At 36.9% G+C, this 22,120-nt stretch overlaps 1 protein-coding gene across 1 annotated transcript in view; it reads left to right on the forward strand.

Annotated features, from left to right (window-relative positions):
- The window catches only part of LOC150076178 (ankyrin repeat, SAM and basic leucine zipper domain-containing protein 1-like), a 137,411-nt gene that overhangs the window by 15,875 nt on the left and 99,416 nt on the right, over positions 1 to 22,120 (forward strand). Inside the window, exons 2-3 of the mRNA XM_090387459.1 lie at positions 32 to 221; positions 16,254 to 16,376. Of these exons, the coding sequence (XP_090243585.1) occupies positions 32 to 221; positions 16,254 to 16,376 (313 nt within the window). The remainder of the gene's footprint in view (positions 1 to 31; positions 222 to 16,253; positions 16,377 to 22,120) is intronic.

Raw genomic sequence — 22,120 nt, forward strand, 5'->3', positions numbered from 1 at the left:
GTACATTTTTTATTTTATTTGTTTTTTCCAGAGTGATGTAGAGAAGTTTGAAAATAGTGGCGATGTGCTCACAGGCACTAAAAATGGTTATTATAAATTAAACGGAAGTGTTTCTAAGAAACGGTCATGTGTTGATGAATCATCTTTACTCCCACTGGATGATATGCGGCTTGCTGTGATTCAGGGAAACCTGTCTGTTGTAAAATTATTCATAGAAAAAGGTGAGATTAAGCAAAGTTTGCATTTAGATCTTAAAAGTATCTTGCAGTTGAAAATTAAAATAACTAGAAAATTTTATAATACAGTAAACCCTCGATTTAACAGACTAATAGGGGAGAAGGGGTGAGTGTCTATTAATGCTGAAAGTCCGTTAAATCGAATGTAACCGGGGGGGGGGGGGTGCATTTTTTATTGATCTTATGTAAAAAAAAAAGCTTTAATACAATATACAGTACTGTAACAATATAAAATTATTAAATTATAGTAAAGAATATGTAATATTCTGTTGTAAATATAAAATGTTGCAATTTGGCCTTTGATTTACAGATATCAGAAACAGTTTGTTTTTTTATGCCATAAATTTCATAAACACATGCTACTGAGACGCCGCGTTCTAATTTCTCAATTAGCTCTAATTTCTGTGCCACATTTAAGTTCACACGCTTTCTTTTAACTCCTCTATCACTTGATGCCATTTTAAATTGTAAGGATTGCAATTATTTAATAAATAAAGTCACAATTCAGAAATCACAGAAACACTCTGCATACAACCTGACCGTACGATAGCTTGAGGCAGACTGAGACCGAAACAAAGCGAGTCGGTAGACCTCCAGTTTAGTGTCCTGAGTCACATTCAGCTCGCAAGTTACTGCCTGCTCTTATCTGTAATATTCTTTGAACACATTTTCAGAAAGAATGAAAAACAATTTCCTGAATTTGATTATAAAAATAAAAGTACATAATTATCAAAACAATAATGGTAATAGGTAATTATTATTAATTTTTAATTAATAATAACACTGAAGTTTTGTATAACCTAAAAAAAATAATATGGTCGAGATTAATTTGTACATTACTGTGTTATTATTTGTCCGGTCTATTAAATCGAGTTTACTGTATATCATATTCATAATACTATTTTTAAATATTGAATTTATATTGAATAATAATATTACTACAGTAGAATGTTGATTATCTGGAATAAATTTGAAATGCTGATCTTTCTCTTTTTTTTTTTTTTTTTATTAATAACAAAGTGCAGTAAGCACCGGTTATAGTGATCACGTTTGCAAATTGAATTTTGATTCTAATAAGCGAAAGATCAAGTTTACTACCTATTTATACCAGATTGTACAAACCAATAAACTGAAAACTACAAATTGTTTTTATTGTTTTATGGTTGTGACCCCTAGAATTCTATTTGGCCTTCAGAAATGTGCTTTAGAAAAATATCTCAGAGACTACTGAGTTTTCTCGGAAACCATGAGTGAATTTCAGATTAGTTTATCTCCAGATTTGGTAAGAATAATATCGGCCCAAAACTGTGCGATTTATTATTTTTCTCAATTTTTTACAGTAAAATGTGAACAAAAAGAAAACGTAGTTTCAACATTGCAACGTAAAATGGAAATTATTAATAGAATTAGGAAGGGTGAAATTCTAGGAAATCTCTCCAAAGGGTTTAATGTGGGAACTTCAATAATTTACTACATCAAGAAGAATTCCAATGCTGTTTAAAGTACCTGCCCGGCAACCCAAAGGTCGCGGGTTCGATTCCCGCCTCGGGCTTGGATCAAAGTACTGCAAAAACCTTGAGAGGTGCAATATGGCCACAGAAGCCGATTCGCCAACAACTACCAAATCAATCAATCAATCAATCCAATGCTGTTACGGAATTTGTGTTGATTATGGATAGTGAAGGAGGATCTTGAAGGAAAAAGACGATGCTGAAACCTCAAAATGCCACTTTAGAGAGTGCACTTTATTTGTGGTTTCTTCAGAAGCGAAGTTTAGGTGAACCATTGTCTGGCCCAATGTTGTGTGAAAAAGCATTGGATTTTAATCGAAAATTAAGAGGTAATGAAGATTTTAAGGCATGCATATGTTGACTGAAAACCTTTAAATTGAGACATGGTATACGTGAACTAGATAGTGAAGGCGAGAAACTTTAGGCTGACGAATCGGCAGTGGTGTCCTTGTAAGTTTGTTTCAGTTATAGCAGATTAACAGAAATAAAACATTTATAAATGTTGATGAGATGGCTTATTATGGAAAACATTACCCAGAAAAACCCTAGCCACTAAAAGAGAAATGCCTGCACCGGGTTTTAAGATGAGAAAAGAGCGAGTTACAAATGCTATGTGTGCAAATGCTACTGGGACACACAGATTGTCCATGCTTGTTATCAGTAAGCCGAAAAAATCAAGAGCATTTAAAAATATTTCTAATTTTCCTGTTTTGTATAAAAATCATAAAAATTCCTGGATGGATGTTTCTGTTTTCCAAGATTGGTTTATAATTTTTTTATTTAATTTAATCATAAGGTAAGATTAAATTTATTTAATCTTACTTTACATCTGATTATCCGGAATATTTGGCTATCCAGAAGAGGTCTGACATCAATTATTCAGAATAACTGATGCTCAACTGTATTTTTAAATATTATTATTATTAAAAAAAAAAAAAAATCATTTCTCCTTTATGGGATTTTTTCCATCCCATGATGGGTTCTGGTACCAAGTGCCTGGGGTGGTTGTTTCTGTCCAGTTACTATTATTATTGTTACCGTTGGTCGAGAAACTCTCTTACTATCTTACAGGTGTTCAGGATTGTGGCTTTCTGGAGTTCCATGTAAGTGTTCTCTGGGAGGCCTATTGTTGCCAGCTTCTTAAAGGGCTATTTGGCACCATGCTGGTGGTTGACACGATGATCGGGATGGTCATTACTTGTCCCATATGCTGCATAGCTTTGACTTCCTGTTTTAGGTACGAGTACTTCCTGATCTTTTCCTTGTATGTTTTCTGGAGGTTGCCTGTGTTGGGCACCGCTATGTTGATCAGGTAGGTAGCCATTTCCTTCTTGTTGATGAGGGTTATGTGTGGTCCGTTGTGTGGGATCATTATGGCATGGTCCCAGTATATATAGTCTGTGAGTAGAGGTCTCTAGTATAGACAGATTTATTTACTGTATTATAAGTATGACCTGAGGCTCATACTTATAATACAGTAAACTTCCTTTGATCAGATGGTATTTTTGCACTAGCTTTATTATTATTATTATTAATTACTACATGAAAGAAAGTACTGTATCAGTACTCCTACCAGTCTGACTGTTTTACAGTAAAGCATTAACTCTTTTCTATTTCTTGATTTTAATGTTTTCTTTATTGTTTGTAATATTTTATATGGATTTCTGGAAATATTATGACAGTTTCATTTGTATTGATGACTTTATAGAAGAATTAGTGGACAGTGAAATTAAAGTATTTTATATTGCTCATGTCAGTGTTTTCTTTCTGTTCACTTCTACCTTTTTATGTACACATTTCCACTCTGCATCAATAAACAGTTATGAACAGCTTCATTGTTGTTTCCTTGGTTATTGTTAACAATTTAGCCGTTCTGAAGTGATCATAGTAAGTGATGTCCATTGTATCTTATTTTTCTATTAAATTTATTGCATATGCAATAAAAAAAAAAATATATTTTTTTAAATCCAGCCATTCAAAATAGCCATTAATAGTTTTATTTAACATAATGAGTAATAAATATATATATTTAAAAAAAAAATGTTGTCTGTAAGTTGTGTAGTAGCAAACAAAACACTTCTCCAATCAAAGCTGATTATAAGTAGCTTTGTGTCTTTAGTATGATTATAATTTTTTTGAAACTGAAAACTTTGTTGGTATTTTTTTTTAAATAAGGCAAGCCAACTGTTCATCTGTCTATATTGAGGGGCCCATCAAGCTCTCAGCTGCCTACATCAATGTTAGAGCTTGCACTTGGTCATCACATACACAGCGGCAACCCCCAAGGCAGAATGCGCTGGTCCCACAGGAACTAGTAGTTGTTGTTGACTCTAGTGTCAGGGAAACGGGGAGCATGCTTTGTAAAAAGGATAGGTGGAACAGGACCGGGGTATGTCTGACAGGGGCAAAGGTTGATGACGTTGTAGGGCGGATATCATCTTTTAAGGGCACAAAAGGTGATATAGTTGTACCCGTTGGCACTAATGATATTAAGAGTAGGAGACCGGCAGAATTACTTAACAAGTACAGTTCACTGTTGAAAAAAAGCCTTGAATTAGGGTTGAATTTGAAAGTGTCTGCAATTCTGCCCAGACGCGATAGGAGGGAGTATATGATGAGAGCCTTGTCGATCAATTCGGCCCTGGAAAGATTGTGCAAGGCTCAAGGGGTAGAATTTTTTTCAGCCTGGTCTGTACTTGTTAACAGGAGAGACTGCTTCTACAGGGATGGGATACACTTAAATAGAAAGGGTGCAAGAATATTTGCTGATGCTATCAAGGCAGTGTTAGGTGGGTTGGAAAACTGCTAGCTTGGGGGTATACAAGGACTAATAGATTAACAATAGCCACTGGCAGAGGTGAAAGTGATTTTTGCACTGCTTCTATTGGAATGAGCAGAAGCCTGGAAAACAAGATGCAGGATATTTCAGAGACTGCTGGGAGTCATTGCGTTACAAGTAAACACATGGGTTGTGTTAGGGTAGCTAAGAATAGGAACAGGTGCATGTATACTTGCCTGTACACCAATGCTAGGAGTTTGGTAAATAAATTTGATGAATTTGAGGTATTGTTCAAAGCATCAAAGGCAGATATTGTTGGGATATTAGAGACGTGGTGTCACACAGATATAAGGAATGCAGAACTGGAATTTGGGGAGTACAACGTCTACAGAAAGGATAGACAGGATAGAAAGGGAGGAGGGGTTATGCTATTAGTTAAGAAACACATAAAATCCGAGGACGTGAAGCCAGTCAACATCGCTGGACAGTGCAGTGTCGAGTCAGTTTGGTGTGACAAAATTGAGAGTAGGAGTGTGCTATAGGCCTAATGACTCTGATGAGTATAATAAGAAACTGTACAGGGAAATAGGGTGGGCCAGTAAATCAGAGAATCTTATAATGGGGGATTTTAATTTCCCAGATATTGACTGGAATTTGTGGGTTGGTCACTCACACACTAGCAAGGCGTTTGTAGATTTATTGGATGATTGTTTTTCACATCAGCATCAGCATCTTTTGCGGAAATTTGCGGCAAATTTCCGCAAATCAAGGAAAGACAGATGCAGGATAGATGTGTGGAAATTTTCCTTTAGCCAGTGGGTAGTTGGTTGTTGGAACAGACTTCCATTCCTTGTTGTGGAAGTTGATAGCCTACATAAATTTAAGGCTGAGCTGGACAGGTATTTCGAACGAATTGAGGAGTGAAGTGGAAGTGTTTTTTTTTTTTTTTTTTTGGCTGATGCTGCATAAGCTTGCTTTCTTGCATCATATGCCAATGCTAATATTTATATTTCTGTATAGGAGAAAGAGAATAACTCATGAATTTCGTTGTACTCAATTGTTATTCATGAGTCAAAAACAATTTTTTTTCATTTTCTATTAATATGAAGGTATTATTCGTAGTACATATTCTCTCTCTGTCTGTACACTGCAAATGAAACAGACATACTCTGTCACTACAGACGAACTACTGGCAACAGCCACTGAAGAGCTAACTCTCAATGTTCATAAGAATGGATATGGCCCCAGCACCACTCAAACTACCCTCCTTCTATAAAGATGCACTGTACCACTGGAAGAAGATAAATCTTCATCACACTGTCAAGGGAACATCACTTCCTGCTGTTCTCTCATATAAAAGGATATGAGGATAAAAGGATAACCAACCCTGCAACTGACGATCATCTCCTTTTTCTCACAGGCACATTTTGGCCTTAGCTGCCCTTGTGCCCTTAAACACCAATACCTTTTTCTCACATATAACTGTACTGTCCTCCACATTTCATGAGCTGCCATCTAACTTTCGGTGGAACATTCCATACTGGACAAAATGTTTCAAATTAGACACAGACATCCAGTGTAGACTGTGGCACAACATCCTTGCCACCCCAGTCACGTTGCAACATTTTGGATTACGTGCTTCAAATTACTGCCTCTTCTGTGCCACTCCAGGAATCCTCTAACACATGTACCTGGCCTTTCCTGTGAATAGCAAAATGATTAGTATGCATTGGATGCTGCACGGCTCATCTGCAACCACACCCACATTTGGGAGGACTACTGAATTTAGGGAATAATTTCACTCTGAACAGACAACACACACCACTTGCAAATTTTTATTCATTGTTGCAAATGCCATCATTTACAACTTTTACTTTAAACACAAGAAGCTGTGCCTCCTGTTGACACATCAGCACAGCATCTCAAGTGGAGCCTGTGAAGAAAGTTTCAGAGCAGAAATCTGCTCGAATTCCACCATCGTGGACCCAGAATTTTCAGTTATCTTAACAGCAAATGGAACGGTGCAGACACTTTTTCACCTTACTGAAGAATCCATCACCTTCAACATGTGACCTTAAGAAGAGACTGATCAAATACCAAGAAACTGTCTTAATTTCCCAAAGTGGAAATGTTCTCTCCAAAGTTACTTCAGTAGTAGGGAAACTCATGGAGACAATGGTCAAGGGTGGAATTCAAGATCATTTAGATAGAAATGGAATTATGGAGAATGCTCAGCATGGTTTTGTAAAGGGAAAATCATGTTTAACTAATCTGGTTAGCTATTTTCACAGGGTCACTCAAGAGCTGAATTTAGGGAATAATTTCAACATCGTTTATTTGGATTTCAGCAAAGCATTTGACTCAGTCCCACATTGAGCGGTTACTTTATAAGCTGGAACAGGTTGGAATCACAGGGAAAATCTTTAAATGGATAGCTGGATGGCTTTAGGGCAGGAGGCAGAGGGTTGTGATAAATGGTTATTCCTCAGATTGGATTGCTGTAAGAAGTGGGGTTCCCCAAGGATCAATATTAGGACCACTGTTGTTTTTGATTTTCATAAATGATATCGATGAAAGGATATGTGTGTGGTGTCTAAATTTGCAGATAATGTAAAGATTGGTAGAATAGTTAATGATCACTGCCAAGCAGAGCTTCTTCAGAGTGACCTAGATAAACTTCAGGTATGGTCAGAAAAATGTCAATTATGCTTTAATCCAGCAAAGTGTAAGGTATTACAGCTGGGGAACAGTAATCCCAAAATAACTTATACACCTGGTGGAGTTGAACTAAAGCCATTAATGGAGGAAAGGGACTTGGGTGTTATGATATAGTCAAACATGAAATTCTCCGAGCATTGTAGACAGGTTGCAAGAAAGGCCCATGGTGTCCTATCCATGATTTATCAAACAGTTGCTAGTAGAGATAAAGACATCATAATCTCATTATATAAGGCTATTATTAGAACACATTTGGAATACTGTGTTTAAGTATGGAGACTGCACCTAAAGAAAGACATCGAGCTTCTTGAATGGTTCCAAAGATGGGTAACTCGCCTGGTGAGATTGGCAAAAGGGCGTCCATATGAGGAAAGACTTCAAATATGTGGGTTGTAGAGCCTAGAAACTAGGCACCTTAGAGGAGACTTGATTGAGATGTTTAAGGCTCTGAGAGGCATAGGTAAAATGAATGAGGGCAAAATTTTCACGGTTATAAATGATCCTAGAACTAGGAGCCATAATTTCAGGTTTTGGGGGGAAATGTTTAGACTGGATTGCAGGTATTTTTATTTTAGCCAGTGAGTTATAAACAACTGGAATAATTTACCTACATGGGTGGTAGAGGCTGACAGTTTGGGGAAATTCGAAGGTCAGCTGGATAGTTACCTATGGGCGGAGGGAAATGCATAGGTTTGTCTATTTCCTTTTCTCTTATTAATTATTTATTTTTTTAAATTTTCTTATTATTTTAATTTTAAATTTTTTTATTTTTTTTTGGCTGGTGCAACATAAGCCCATAGGCTTCCTTGCACCATGTGGCCATTAGATTAGCATTAGTAGAGGCATATGATGCAAGAAAGCAAGCTTATATAGCATCAGCCAAAAAAAAAAAAAAAAAAAAAACCCTTCCCGTTTCACCCATCCATTCATTTCAAAAGTTTGTCTAGGTCAGCTTTGAATTTAAGTTGTCAACTTCCACAATGACAGATGGAAGTTTGTTCCGGCAATCAACCACTGGGTGGCTAAGGGCAAATTTCCGCACATCTAATCTACAACCTTTCCTCAATTTGAATTTATGCCCCCTCAGGTGCTGAATCGAGCAGGAGGAAGAACCCTATCAGCATTGAGCTTGCTCAAACCGTTCAAGGCGTTATACACCTCAATCAGATCACCTTGCAGGTGCCTCATCTCCAGACTGCAATTTGCAGAAATCAAGCCTTTCTTGGTAACAGCAACCCTTTGTTCTACTCACTAATCTCATTTCCCTTCTCTGTACTCGTTCCAGCATCTACATCATTTCCTAAAATTGTTAATACTAATACAGTGGATTCCGGTTATTTGGGCCACCGGTTAATCGGGGCAGCCGTTTATTTGGGGCAAATCTTAAAAAACAGAAACCAATGGAGAAAATAGCCAGGGTTACTTCACTTAATTGGGACAGCATGCCGTTTAATCGGGGCAGGAGGCCGCAGCAGTGGAGATTACCCTACGTCTCTGACGGTACCACATGGTTCAGTCGAAATTATGGATGTCACAACCATAAAACAATAAAAACAATCAGCAGTCACCTGTTTATTGGGCTTTTCTGTTAGTGAAATCTATCATAAACGGACAGTAAACTCGATCTTACTGAATTTGCGATAATACCGACAGCTGGAATTCTGTGGGTTATTATGGTGAAATGTGTTTACACTTCCATAAAATCTTCAATCATATAAAAAAATTAATTTTCGGATCATCTCTTCATTCCTATTTTTAAAGCTTTGTAACTCGTTACTCCTTTACTAAAGAACTGAAATGGTCTTGGGCAGGACACATAGCTCGAATACATGATGACAGATGGACTAAGAAAATAACAGAATGGTACCCGAGAGGAGCTAGGAGAAAATCTGGAAGACAAAGGCGGAGATGGATAGATGAAATTCATGAGTTTTTGGGTAGTAAATGGATGGCCAGTGCTCAAAACAGAAGGAACTGGAAAGTTGCTAGAGAGGCCTTCATCCTGCAGTGGTTTGAAAATGGCTGATGATGATGATGACCTAACAAGTACCACACTTAGTTGATGTGATTTTTTTGTATTGTGTTTATTTGACAAATTTTTTGAATTAGTGTTTTATAAAATAAAAATGACTATTTTTCACTGGGGGTAAAATTCACCCCCGTCACCCTCCTGGATTTGACACTGGGTATAGTAGTTACCTCCGTAGCCGAGTGGGTAGGAGCGGGAGTGCAGTAGCACACGCTCTTTGAGTAGACCGGGGTTCAAGCCCCTGACTGCTGAATACGGTCGATCTGCCAACCCGCACTGGACCATCGTGGTAGATTATGGTCCATTTCCCTCAGCATGAATTGTTGAGGAGGCTTCCATCCTGCAGTGGGTTGATAATGGCTGCACTTTACTTTACTTTTTATAGTAGTTACCCAGTGTACTATCGTGTATAGCACGATAGTTGTGTTCCTAGAAACCCTCGTGCAATATAAACAACAGGCCCTATGGGAAAAATAGGGTTATGTGCCCACCACCCAAAATTGAACACACATTTGTAATCAAAACATTACCAAACACAATAAATTATCGTAATAAAATACTCACATATTTTATTACGACTATTACGTAATAAAATAATGTTAATGCTTTTGCTCTGTTGTAAGTAAACTTGTTTTTTGTTTGATTTTCTGTCCAAACAGATGGCAGCCGTTCCATCTCTTCCAATTCTTCGTGTCTTAATCTAATGGATTTTAATTACACTTTGAGTTGTTCCTGTTATAAAAGTTTTTTATTTTCTCTGCATTCTTTGTAATTCTCGGCGTTGCCTCATTTAGGCCTGTAGCACGTGCAATATCACATGGTCTTTCATTTGGCTCAAAGCGTTTAACAATTTCATATTTTTTCTCTATCGACAGAGGCGGACTGGCCATAACCATAGCCTTACCTACCGGGGAAACCATGGTGGGTCGGAGGCCCATGTGATTTTGGCGATAAACGCTGGTATGAGGCCACTACAAATTTTCCCAGGTAAGAATTTTTGATCTAGTCCACCTCTGTTTATCGATATTCTTTTCTTTTTCTCTCTAAATCTGTAGTGTCTTCACCAGGATGCTTCCTTTTCACACCTTTTAAGTATTTTACTGATTTTTAGGGAATAAAGCACAATTACAAAATGAGGAGGCATGCTTGATACACTTGATACACATAGCTGTGCGTGTGTACTAACTGAATAAACAACTTCATAAAGGCAGAGACAACTCTACCTCACTAGCTCACATTTTACTAAAGCACATTTCTGGGGATTACTACCATAAAACAATAAAAACGATTTCCAGTTGCATTCCTGCTAGCGGAATCTGTTATAAACTGGTAGTAAACTTGATCTAATTGCATTTGCGATAATACCGATAGCTGGAATTTTACATTATTATGGCGAAATGTGTTTCCCCTTCACTGTTATAAAAAACATAAATACACTTTCAGAATCTTCTCTTCATTCCTATCGTGTTGCATTCAGTTGGGGTAATTCTGGTCCGACTGCCATTTCTTGTAAACACAAAGACAAATTGTGCATAAGGCAATTTGGTTCGTGTTATATACGATATCGTTCCCCTATTTATAAATCGTGTATGATCGAATTCTTGTAGTGTAAACATATGTTATACAAGGACTGACTGTATATATTTTTAAGCAACAGTTTATTGGGACTGTTTGTAATTAATTATGAGAATTAGATAGTGCTTCAGGAAAAATTAGTTCTTCTTCCAGTCACATAGTTCCCTGAGGAGCTGTTGTGGCCATCAACAAAATCCTCCAACTGCATTGATCATATGCTATACGAGCGGCATCGCAAAATGTCACACCCAAAAGTTCACTGATCCTATCCTTCCACCTAGTTCCAGGTCTTCCTTTAACAGCAGTTTTTGGAGTTGGTTTTGTTATGATCTCTGTGGCATCAGATAATGTGGTGGTATGCCATTGCCTACTACATGGCCGATTTTGAAAGGGGCTGGCTTTAATCATAGGAAGAGTCATCATTCATTCCATGAGATGTTCTTGAAGAGGAATGGTGACTACAGCAAAGCCCCACTCCCCCATTATTATTATTTTTGATATGATGAGAGCCTTGTCGATCAATTCGGCCCTGGAAAGATTGTGCAAGGCTCAAGGGGTAGAATTTTTTTCAGCCTGGACTGTACTTGTTAACAGGAGAGATTGCTTCTACAGGGATGGGATACACTTAAATAGAAAGGGTGCAAGAATATTTGCTGATGCTATCGAGGCAGTGTTAGGTGGGTCGGAAAACTGCTAGCTTGGGGGGAGACAAAGACCAATAGATTGACAGTAGCCACTGGCAGAGGTGGAAGAGATTCTTGCACTGCTTCTATTAGAATGAGCAGAAACCTGAAAAACAAGATGCATGGTATTTCAGAGACTGCTGGGAGCCATTGCGGTACAAGTAAACACATGGGTTGTGTTAGGGTAGCTAAGAATAGAAACAGGTGCAGGTATACTTGCGTGTACACCAATGCTAGGAGTTTAGTAAATAAATTTGATGAATTTGAGGTATTGCTCAAAACATCAAAGGCAGATATTGTTGGGATATCAGAGACGTGGTGCCACACAGATATAAGGGATGCAGAAATGCAATTTGGGGAGTACAACGTCTACAGAAAGGATAGACAGGATAGGAAGGGGGGAGGGGTTATGCTATTAGTTAAGAAACACATAAAAACCAAGGAAGTGAAGCCAGTCGACATCGCTGGACAGTGCAGTGTTGAGTCAGTTTGGTGTGACATAAGCATTGGGAGATCAAAATTGAGAGTAGGAGTGTGCTATAGGCCTAATGACTCTGATGAGTATAATAAGGAACTGTACAGGGAAATAGAGTGGGCCAGTAAATCAGAGAGTCTTATAATGGGAGATTTTAATTTCCCAGATATTGACTGGAATTTGGGGGCTGGTTACTCACACACTAGCAGGGCTTTTGTGGATTTATTGGATGATTGTTTTCTACATCAGCATGTTCGGGAGGCAACTAGAGGGAGTAATACTCTTGATTTGATTATCAGCAGTGATTCTTCATGCATTAAAAATCTGCAGATAAATGAACCACTAGGTGGCAGTGATCACAGTGTGCTGAAGTGGGATTTACTGAAAGAGGTAACTACCATTAGGGGTAAAGGGAAGGGTTATTGCTTCCGTAAAGGCGACTACGATGGACTGAGACAGTATTTAAATTCTATACAGTGGGACCAACTGATGATGTTACCAACAGCAAATTCAAAATGGGAAGCATTCAAAGAACTTATCTTGGAAGCTACTAGGCTTTACATACCAACTAAGAAATATTGTTCAAGGTTTAGGCCAAAATGGATGTCAGATGAACTAATGAGGCATATGGCAGAGAAGAAAAATGCATGGGATACTTACAAATTAACACATGACACAGAAGCCTATGATAGATACAAGTTGATATGCAACCAAGTTACAAAGGAGGTTAGGCAGGCGAAGGCAGATTACGAGAAATCCTTGGCAAGGGATGCAAAGAAAAACAGCAAAGAGTTCTTTACTTATGTAAACTCTAGAAGGAAGGGGATGAATCAGATTGGTCCACTTGATATTGATGGGTCAACTGTTGATGATCCTGCTCAGGTAGCTAACAAACTAAATGAATATTTTGCATCGACATTCACACATGAGAAGTTATTCAGCAAGAGGTGTATTCAACTCTAGCAGTAAGCTACAGAATCTTGAAATAACTGGGAGTAAAGTGGAGGAGAAACTGTTGAAGATAAACACAAGAAAGGCACCCGGGGTGGATGGGATCTATCCAGTTATATTAAAGGAGGCAGCAAAGGAAGTAAGCAAACCCTTAGCCATAATTATGAGAGCTTCCTTGGACTCAGGGGAGGTACCCATAGACTGGAAATGTGCAAATGTGACCCCAATTCACAAAGGAGGATCAAAGGCTGACACAAGTAATTATAGACCTGTGAGCTTAACTTCTGTTCCAGGAAAATTAATGGAGGCACTTGTTAAAGAAGCACTGCAGGATCATTTAGACAAGACTTCAGTTATAGCTCAGACACAGCATGGTTTTGTTAAGGGGAAGTCTTGCCTGACCAACTTGATTGGATACTGTGATGCAGTCACAAAAGAACTGGATGCAGGGAATAACTTTGATATTATATACTTGGATCTTAGAAAGGCTTTTGATACTGTTGCACATGGAAGACTGCTACACAAATTGGAGCAGTGTGACATTGGAGGCAAATTGCTGCTATGGATAAAGGGGTGGTTGAGGGGGAGAAGACAGAGAGTGGTAATCAATGGACACTGCTCATCGTGGACTAATGTTATTAGTGGAGTCCCTCAGGGCTCAGTGTTGGGTCCATTATTGTTTTCTGTATTTATAAATGATATTGATGATGGTATATCAAGCTTAATGTCCAAGTTTGCAGATGATACAAAGATTGGCAGGGTTGTCAAGGACACTACTGACACTATGCTGCTGCAACAGGATCTGGAAAGGTTGAGCAGATGGACTGAGAGGTGGCAAATGAAGTTTAACATTGACAAATGTAAAGTACTACACATGGGAAACAGCAACCCCAGAGCAACGTATCAACTCTGTGGTACTACACTGACAGTGGTAGAGAATGAAAGGGACCTGGGGGTGGTTGTGCAGGCAGATATGAAGTTCTCTGAGCAGTGCAGACGGGCTGCAAGAGTAGCTCATGGAGTATTGTCAATGATATACAGGAATTTTTCCAGCAGGGATAAGGAGGTGATTATTCCATTGTATAAGGCAATGGTCAGGCCACACCTAGAGTACTGTATACAGGTCTGGAGGCCTCATTTCAAGAAGGATGTAGAGCTGCTGGAACGAGTACAGAGAAGGGCAACAAGATTAGTGAATGGAACAAAGGGGTGCTCTTACGAAGAAAGGCTTAAGTTTTGCAAATTACAGTGTCTGGAGACTAGGCACCAGCGAGGTGATCTGATAGAGGTGTATAAAGCCTTGAATGGTTTAAGCATGCTCAATGCTGATGGGATTCTTCCTCTAGCTCAGAAAAATCACCTGAGAGGGCATAAATTCAAATTGAGGAAAGACAGATGTAGGATAGACGTGCGGAAATTTGCCTTTAGCCAGCGGGTGGTTGGTTGGTGGAACAGACTGCCATCCCTTGTGGTGGAGGTTGATAGCCTAAATAAGTTTAAGGCTCAGCTGGACAGGTATTTTGAACGAACAGAGGGGTGAAGTGGAAGTGGGTTTTTTTTTTTTTTTTTGGCTGATGCTGCATAAGCTTGCTTTCTTGCATCAAATGCCTCTACTAATGCTAATGCTAATACAGCAAAGCCCCACTCCCCCATTATTATTATTTTTTTAATCTTCAGTGAGGTGGCGCATTATCACCCTTCCTCTCTCAATCTCCAGCTAATAATGTCCAATATATTAATGATTTTGAATTTTCTTAAACACATTTTCATGGTGGTTTGTACAGGCTTAGTTCCAATGAATAAATTTTACATTATAGCCAGATAAAATGTTAAGTATTTACACTATGCTGTAACATAGGCAAACAATCAGTTAACCGCTAGAATTAAGAACGTTCCAACTGTCAAATAAACGCATGTCTATAAGTACAGTAAATCCCCACTATTCTCGGGGGTTATGTTCCTGAGAAATGTCGCGAATACTGAGTTATGGCTCCCATAGTAATAAAGGGGTTCCGTTCCAAAGTATGAAATATATAAGAAAAACTAGTCTAAAATTTTGTCTATGTATGTATTATATGTACTTTCATATTATGAATATGTACATAGTGAAATGCAAGCATATGGCATCGAAATGAAAATAAGAAACAATTTAATATTTAATGTAATATTTATTAGAAATTTCAAACAAATCTTTCAAACCAGCGCCTTTGCTAGCAATAAAACTTATCCTGCCAGTGCTATCACCAGTTTCGCTAAAGTGTTGATAAAGGAGTTTTGCCTTTTCACGAATGATGAGTGAACTTAATGGAATTTTATTTTGAGTTCGGTCTTCTATCCACAGATTTAAAGCTTTTTCCATTTTTTCTAATTTAACATCACGAGTTACAGAGCAAATTTTTTAAGCAATTAGCGCGTTTTCACGGACACTACGGCAGATTTTTTTCTTCCGATTTTTTGATTGATCGTACCATTGACTCATTGATTTTATAATGTTTTGCCACTGAGGAGACACTTTCACCATTAGAAATTTTGTCTAATAACTCAATTTTATTCGCTAATGTCATCACCACCTTCTTTGATCTTTTCACATTTCCCTTGTTATTCGTAGCCATATTTTTGTAGGGGTTAGAAAAGAATTTGTCGACAATAAAGTCACTTTCTTCCGTTAACACACTCGAAAAAGCCTGTTTTACACTGCAAAACGGTGCAATTTGCATATCAATTTATAAATTGATAAATTTATTCAATTTATAAGCATATAAATTAAAAGCAAACAACGAAACCTTCCATGACAAGGGCATAACACATACTGAACAAGGATTAGCGAGAAACATCCACGCTCGCGATTTTGTTACCCCTTTCCCCCCACCCACTCAGCGCTGTTTTGGCCGGGAAAGATAATTCTAGCCACGCCCATGTTTTTTTATGGCGGACAATATTCACAGCGCTTTAAAATTCAAATTTTTTTAGGTTTCATTTTATATTAAATCGGCGATCGCGAAACCGCGAATACAGATACTGCGAATAGCGGGGGTTTACTGTAGTTGAATACTACCTGATATGGAGCAAAAACAGTCAACCTTAACTACAATGCAACTCATTGACACGGTGATCACTAAGAAAAATCAAATAACTTCTTAAAATCACATTTTAACATAAAACCCAGGAGCACACAGTAACCATGTTAAGCATAGAAATTAGTTACATAATTTCATAATTATAATTTCATAATTGCATAAAAATTAGTTACATAATCTTTTACTGAAATCACTGATCACCAAATGTATAACTTCCAGGAATATTTGTTGATACCATTTTAAAGGCAGGTTGGACAGCATTAATGTATGCTTGTAGTTGTGGCTACTATGAAATTGTTAAATACCTACTTGAACACAAAGCTGATCCTAATTTTCACAAAGGTAAGAATGAACTTATTAATTTTAACATAATTTGAAATTTTGATTTATAATTTTGTAGCTATATTAAGAGTTAAAATGATTGTAAAAAGGTGTTTCTGTTATAGTTTAATCAAAAAAAATATAAATTAAAAATTGGGTATAAAAGTGGAAAATATTAGTTAATTATTTAGTAAATATTATAATCATTTTCACTCTTAATACAGGAAATCCAATTAGATTTCTTATAAAAGTTTGAGTTCTGAAATAATTTCTCTTCGTATAAACGTTCATTATCTTTTATACTAGCCAAGCCAACTTGAAAACTCATCATCATTCAAAACTGCTATACCAATGGGTGTTACAGGTCACTGTGATGGTAGAAATCTGTCTGTTGGGAATATCAGTCTTCCATTCACTATTTTTATACATGCTATCCCATTTCCAGATTGATCTTTAGTCTTACAAGCATAAGTTCTCTTTCCTTTAATGCTTGCTTAACACTATCAATTCATTGTCCTCTTCAGCCACTAGGCCTATTATAGTGTATTCATGTTAATTTGAAGTTTAAGGGACCAAACTATGTTTGTTACAGTTTTAAACAATTTTGAAGTATTAATCAATTGAAATTTTTAGTCATATACTCTTATACTGAATAGAATATTTGCGGTTCTCTCACTTAAAATGTTAAAAAATCTTTTAGTTTTGTTGTGGTAGACATTTGTGAATCAGTCAATTAACATGTTAAGTTAGTCTCTATGAGAAAGATAACAGTATTGGAGAAATTTAATTTATTGCACATAATAAATAAAAAGATTGCTGTTTTGTTTTTGCACCATTATAAATTATGTAGCTTGATGTATATGAGCTGTACATTAAAAGAATGCTGTTTTGTTTATTATGCATAGCTGCCAACTCTTCAGATTTGTACTGGAGTATCTGCTTTTACTCTATTTTCCCTGTCTCACCATTGTAATATAGTTGGTGTCAAAGAGTGTATCCGACTTTTTGCAAAAATTCAGTTTTTTCCCTTTTTTCCTTTTCACAAAAAAATAATAAATATGCTAAAATTGGATTTTTTAGAAATTTTGCAAATTTCCGTCTCTGTTTTTTGTTTCATTAAAAAATTGCCTGTCAGGTGTGTGTGCTGCGGTAGTCTACATTGCAAAATAAAACTTGCAATACATGCAATAATTTCATAGTACTTGTGTAGTGTGAAGCTAATTAACAATGTCTTTCAGTGAGATGCCAAAGAAATATGGCATAAAATTTCAAAAGAGGTATGCAAGATTTTCCATGTATTATGAAATAAAAAAAAAAATAAAAAAAAAGTGCAATGACAGCATGCAGTGCATAGAAAGAAATGCAGAAACAGACATTACATTTCATGATGATGAAATGTAATGTATGTTTTGTAAAACAGGCAATGAAAAAAAATTTATGAAATCAAAATTAGCAATTAGCTTACTCTCAGTAATAGCATTGGAAGGTGGCTACAGGTACAACATTGGACATCTGAACAACCTGGAAACATGGGATTTCTTCAAAATGTTTGAAAATCCCACTTTGTGGTTTTGATGATGTGCCTATTATGGTAAGCTGAAGGTTTACTGAAGTAAAGAAGATTACTTCTGGTAGATCAGTGCAACTATTGTCAAGTTTTTTTTAAAGAAGTGGTTAGAAATGGTGAGAAAAGCCATATGAGCACTTTTCAGAGTACCACATTGTGAAAAGTACAACAAACAATCACTAGTAAGTGGCACTGACTCATGTTCAAATCCAGTTCATGCTCCAAAAGTTTCAAAAAAGACAAATATATGAACTCAAGAAAAAGAATTACCGAATTGCTAACTTATAGTGACAGAAATCGTGAACACACCTAGCAAGCTGATAATTCTAGCCTGTTATTCTTATTTGTACAAAAATTCAGTTCATGGTTCTCTCTTCTGACTTGAATAAAGCAATTTGCTTGTTTCTTTTAAATGTTATGCTAATGTTGGAAAATCAAAACATAGCTCTTCAGTCCAATGTACTTCATGTCCATGAACTGAGGTCATTACTCCTAAATATGTTGAAGAATGTTATGTGTAAATTTATTTTAAACAATTTTCAAATTTTCCACTTCTATTTGGAAATTGATTACCATAGCAGATTAAACCAGGAGGAGGATTATGACTTAATCATTTATATTGCCAGGGTCATGGAACATCTAAAACAAGAGACGATAGTGTTATTTTCTCAGTGAGAAAGTACTTTATGTCTGAATGTGACTAAATGGTGCTCAAGTTCCAGTTGAATAATGTTGTCCTTACAAATGCTGAGGTAGCATACATTTCGTCAGTTGGCAGTGCATCCTTTTCAAATTTGAAATTTTTTGTGAAAGTTTTCAGTGCTTCTTTGTATTGTTAAAGATAAAGAAACAGTCAAAGCAGTAGTTGTTTTGCAGCATCAGTTCTGTCAGTTTCATTATCAAAACTTAGATGCTAATATGACAAAAGAAAGAATTGATGTAGCGTGGTCCTTTAGCATTAACAGAGGCAAAAAAAAAAAAAAAAAAAGACCTTCCCATTTCACTGATCCATTCGTTCTAGATGGTTGTCTAGTTCTGCCTTTAATTTATTTAAGCTATCAACTTCCACAACAACAGACAGAAGTTTCTTCCAGCAATCAACTACCCACTGGCTAAAGGCAAATTTCTGCACATCTATTCTGCAACTGTCTTTTCTCAGTTTGAATCTGTGCCCTCTCAGGTTTGTAATCTGAGCAAGAGGAAGAATCCCATCAGCATTGAGCCTGCTCAATTCATTCAAGGCCTTATACACCTTAATCAGATTGCATCACAGGTGCCTAATCTCCAGAAGTTGCAATTTGCAGAACTTAAGCCTTTCTTTGTAAGAGTATCCCTTTGTTCCCCCTCACCAGCCTTGTTGCCCTTCTCTGTATTTGTTCTAGCAACTTTACATCCTTCCTAAAATGAGGCTTCCAGACCTGTACGCAGTACTGAAGGTGTGGCCTGAACATTGCCTTATAAAAGGGACAATCACCTCCTTATCCCTGCTTGCAAAATTCCTGTATATCATTGACGAGACCCTATGACCTACTCCGGCAGCCTGTCTGCACTGATCAGAAAACTTCATATTTGGCTGCACAATTACCCCCAGGTGTCTTTCATTCTGTACTACCCTGAGTGTAACACCGCCCAGTTGGTACATTTCTCTGGGGTTACTGCTACCCATATGCAGTGTTTGCATTTGTCAATGTTAAATTTCAGTTGCCACTTCTCAGCCCATCTGCCCAACTTTTTCAGATCCTGTTGCAGCAGCATACTGTCATTACTGTTATCAACAACCCTGCCAACCTTTGTATCATCTGCAAACTTTGACATTAAGTAAACTACAAGTTTGCCATTAAGGAAACTACAAGTGCACAAGGAAAATTTAAATTAACAAATTATCACAAGTCATGCTTGGCTTGGCAATTTAAGAAGTTCTTAAATAGCAGTGCTGAGTGTGAGAGAATATTCAGCCATGTTAGAAAAACAAAAAAAGTTCAGATCTCTTTCTGTCAAAGCTTTGGAAATGCTCCCAACAGCTAAGTCTAGGCAGGGTCATTATTATGAACGAGACTCAACATTTCTGAAGAGGGGCAAAATCTACATTAGTATTTTTCTTGAGGCAGTCAAAATCAGGTGTCTAATAGAATATTCATAGACAGAAAAATGTTAGGTAAGTTAGTGTTTAAAAGTGTAATGTATATTGGATAAACAATCGTGTGGTTTTATTTTATTATAAGATGTGTATTTTGCCTGTTAAATTTAATTTCTAGTACAGTGTGAACTTTAAAAATCCTCTGCTTTTTCCAAAAAAAACCTTTTGTTTTTCCCTAGTTTTGCCTCAGAAACCTCCTGTTTTCCTTCTAGCATTAGCAAAGGCACATGATGTAAGAAAGCAAGCTTATATAGCATCAGCCAAAAAAAAAAAAAAAAAAAAAAAAAAACACCCTTATTTCACCCATCCACTCACTCCAAGTGTTTGTCAAGTTCTGCCTTGAATCTATTTAAGCTATCAACTTCCACAACAAAAGATGGAAGTCTGTTCCACCAATCAACTACCTGCTGGCTAAAGGCAAACTTCTGCACATCTATCCTACATCTGTCTTTCCTCAGTTTGAATTTATGCCCTCTCAGGTGATTATTCTGAGAAAGAGGGAGAATCCCATCATCATTGAGCATGCTCAAACCATTCAAGGCTTTATACACCTCAGTCAGATCACCTCGCAGGTGCCTAGTTTCCAGACACTGTAATCTGCAAAACTTAAGCCTTCTTTAGTAATAACGACCCTTTGTTCTATTCACTAATCTTGTTGCCCTTCTCTAGTCGTTCCAACAGCTCTACATCCTTCTTAAAATGAGGCCTCCAGACCTGTATACAGTACCCAAGGTGTGGCCCGACCATTGCCTTATACAAGGGGATAATCACATCCTATCCCTACTAGAAAAATTCCTGTATATCATTGACAAGACACTGTGAGCTACTCTTGCAGCCCGTCTGCACTGCTCAGAGAACTTCACATCTGCCTGCACAATTACCCCCAATTTTTTTGATTCTTCAATGGTATCTTCAGCTCTGTTGTTTAGCAGTTCATCAAAATACTTCTCCATAATTTGCAAAATACCCTTCTCTTCAGTTTTAACTTTGCCACAATCCTTTTTTTATTTCGTTATGTTATGGTTTTTCCTTTATTCTGAGATTAACTGAACCCCAGCTTTTTTCCATGTTTTTCGCAAAATTTTCTCAACATTTTACTTTTAGCCTCTTTCATGTATATTTTAGCTGTTTTACACATCTCTTTATATGCTAGTATGAATTTATTAGTTCTGTTTGCCTAGAAAGTTCTTATAATTTTTTTTGTTTTTTTTTTTGCTCCAACTGCCTCTGAATTCCTGGAACCATCATGGTTGTCTGAATTTCTTGTCTGTCCCAGCCTTTTCCCCATATGCCTCTTGCAGCTTCTGCTAAAGTTCTCTTAAATTTTTTATCCATTCATCCTCTGAAGTTACATTAGCATCAGGATTGTCATTTAACTTTTGAACAATAAGGTTTCTATGTTAATGGTGGCTGACAAATCTGATTGCTTTTCAATTTTTGTCCATTTTAATACTTTTTTAATATCTTTTTTATTTCTTTCACTAATTATCATTTTTAATTTGCTCAATACTAATTGATTTTCATGACTGATATCAAATCCTCTGTATACTCTTGTATCTTCAGCTAATTTTTTAAGATCCTGTTCTGGAAATGACAATCAGTTATGCTTTTCTTGTTTTTGTTTTGTTACCTCTGTGTAAACTTGTGGCCGAAACACTGTGTATGTAGTTACAAGTTCATTGCTTGGATAAAATTCTAGTAGCTTTTTACCATTATTGTTAAATTTACTTTTTGCTAAATTTTCCTAATGTGTTTCTGTAGGTGAAATTGCCATTTTCTGCCCTTCTGTTCTGCTTTGTTCTAACATATCCTAACTTAGGCAGTGTGATAGTATTCTTGTGGTTAGATATCCACAGACTTTAGTTTACTTAGACACTGTAAGTGTCTAAGTAAACAGTTGAGTGTGTCAGAGAACTATACTGAATTTACTGGAACCATTTTTGCAGTTTAATGCTATGGATGGCTAAGTAGTAGGTTTAATAGCAGCAGATTTAAATGCCCAATGCTCCTCGGGGATTATTGTTATGAATGGAGTCCCACAGGGTTTGGTGCTTTATTAAT

Source organism: Mastigoproctus giganteus, chromosome 13, assembly GCF_048544385.1.
Source record: "Mastigoproctus giganteus isolate SK-2022 chromosome 13, ASM4854438v1, whole genome shotgun sequence".
Lineage (NCBI taxonomy): Eukaryota > Metazoa > Arthropoda > Arachnida > Uropygi > Thelyphonidae > Mastigoproctus > Mastigoproctus giganteus.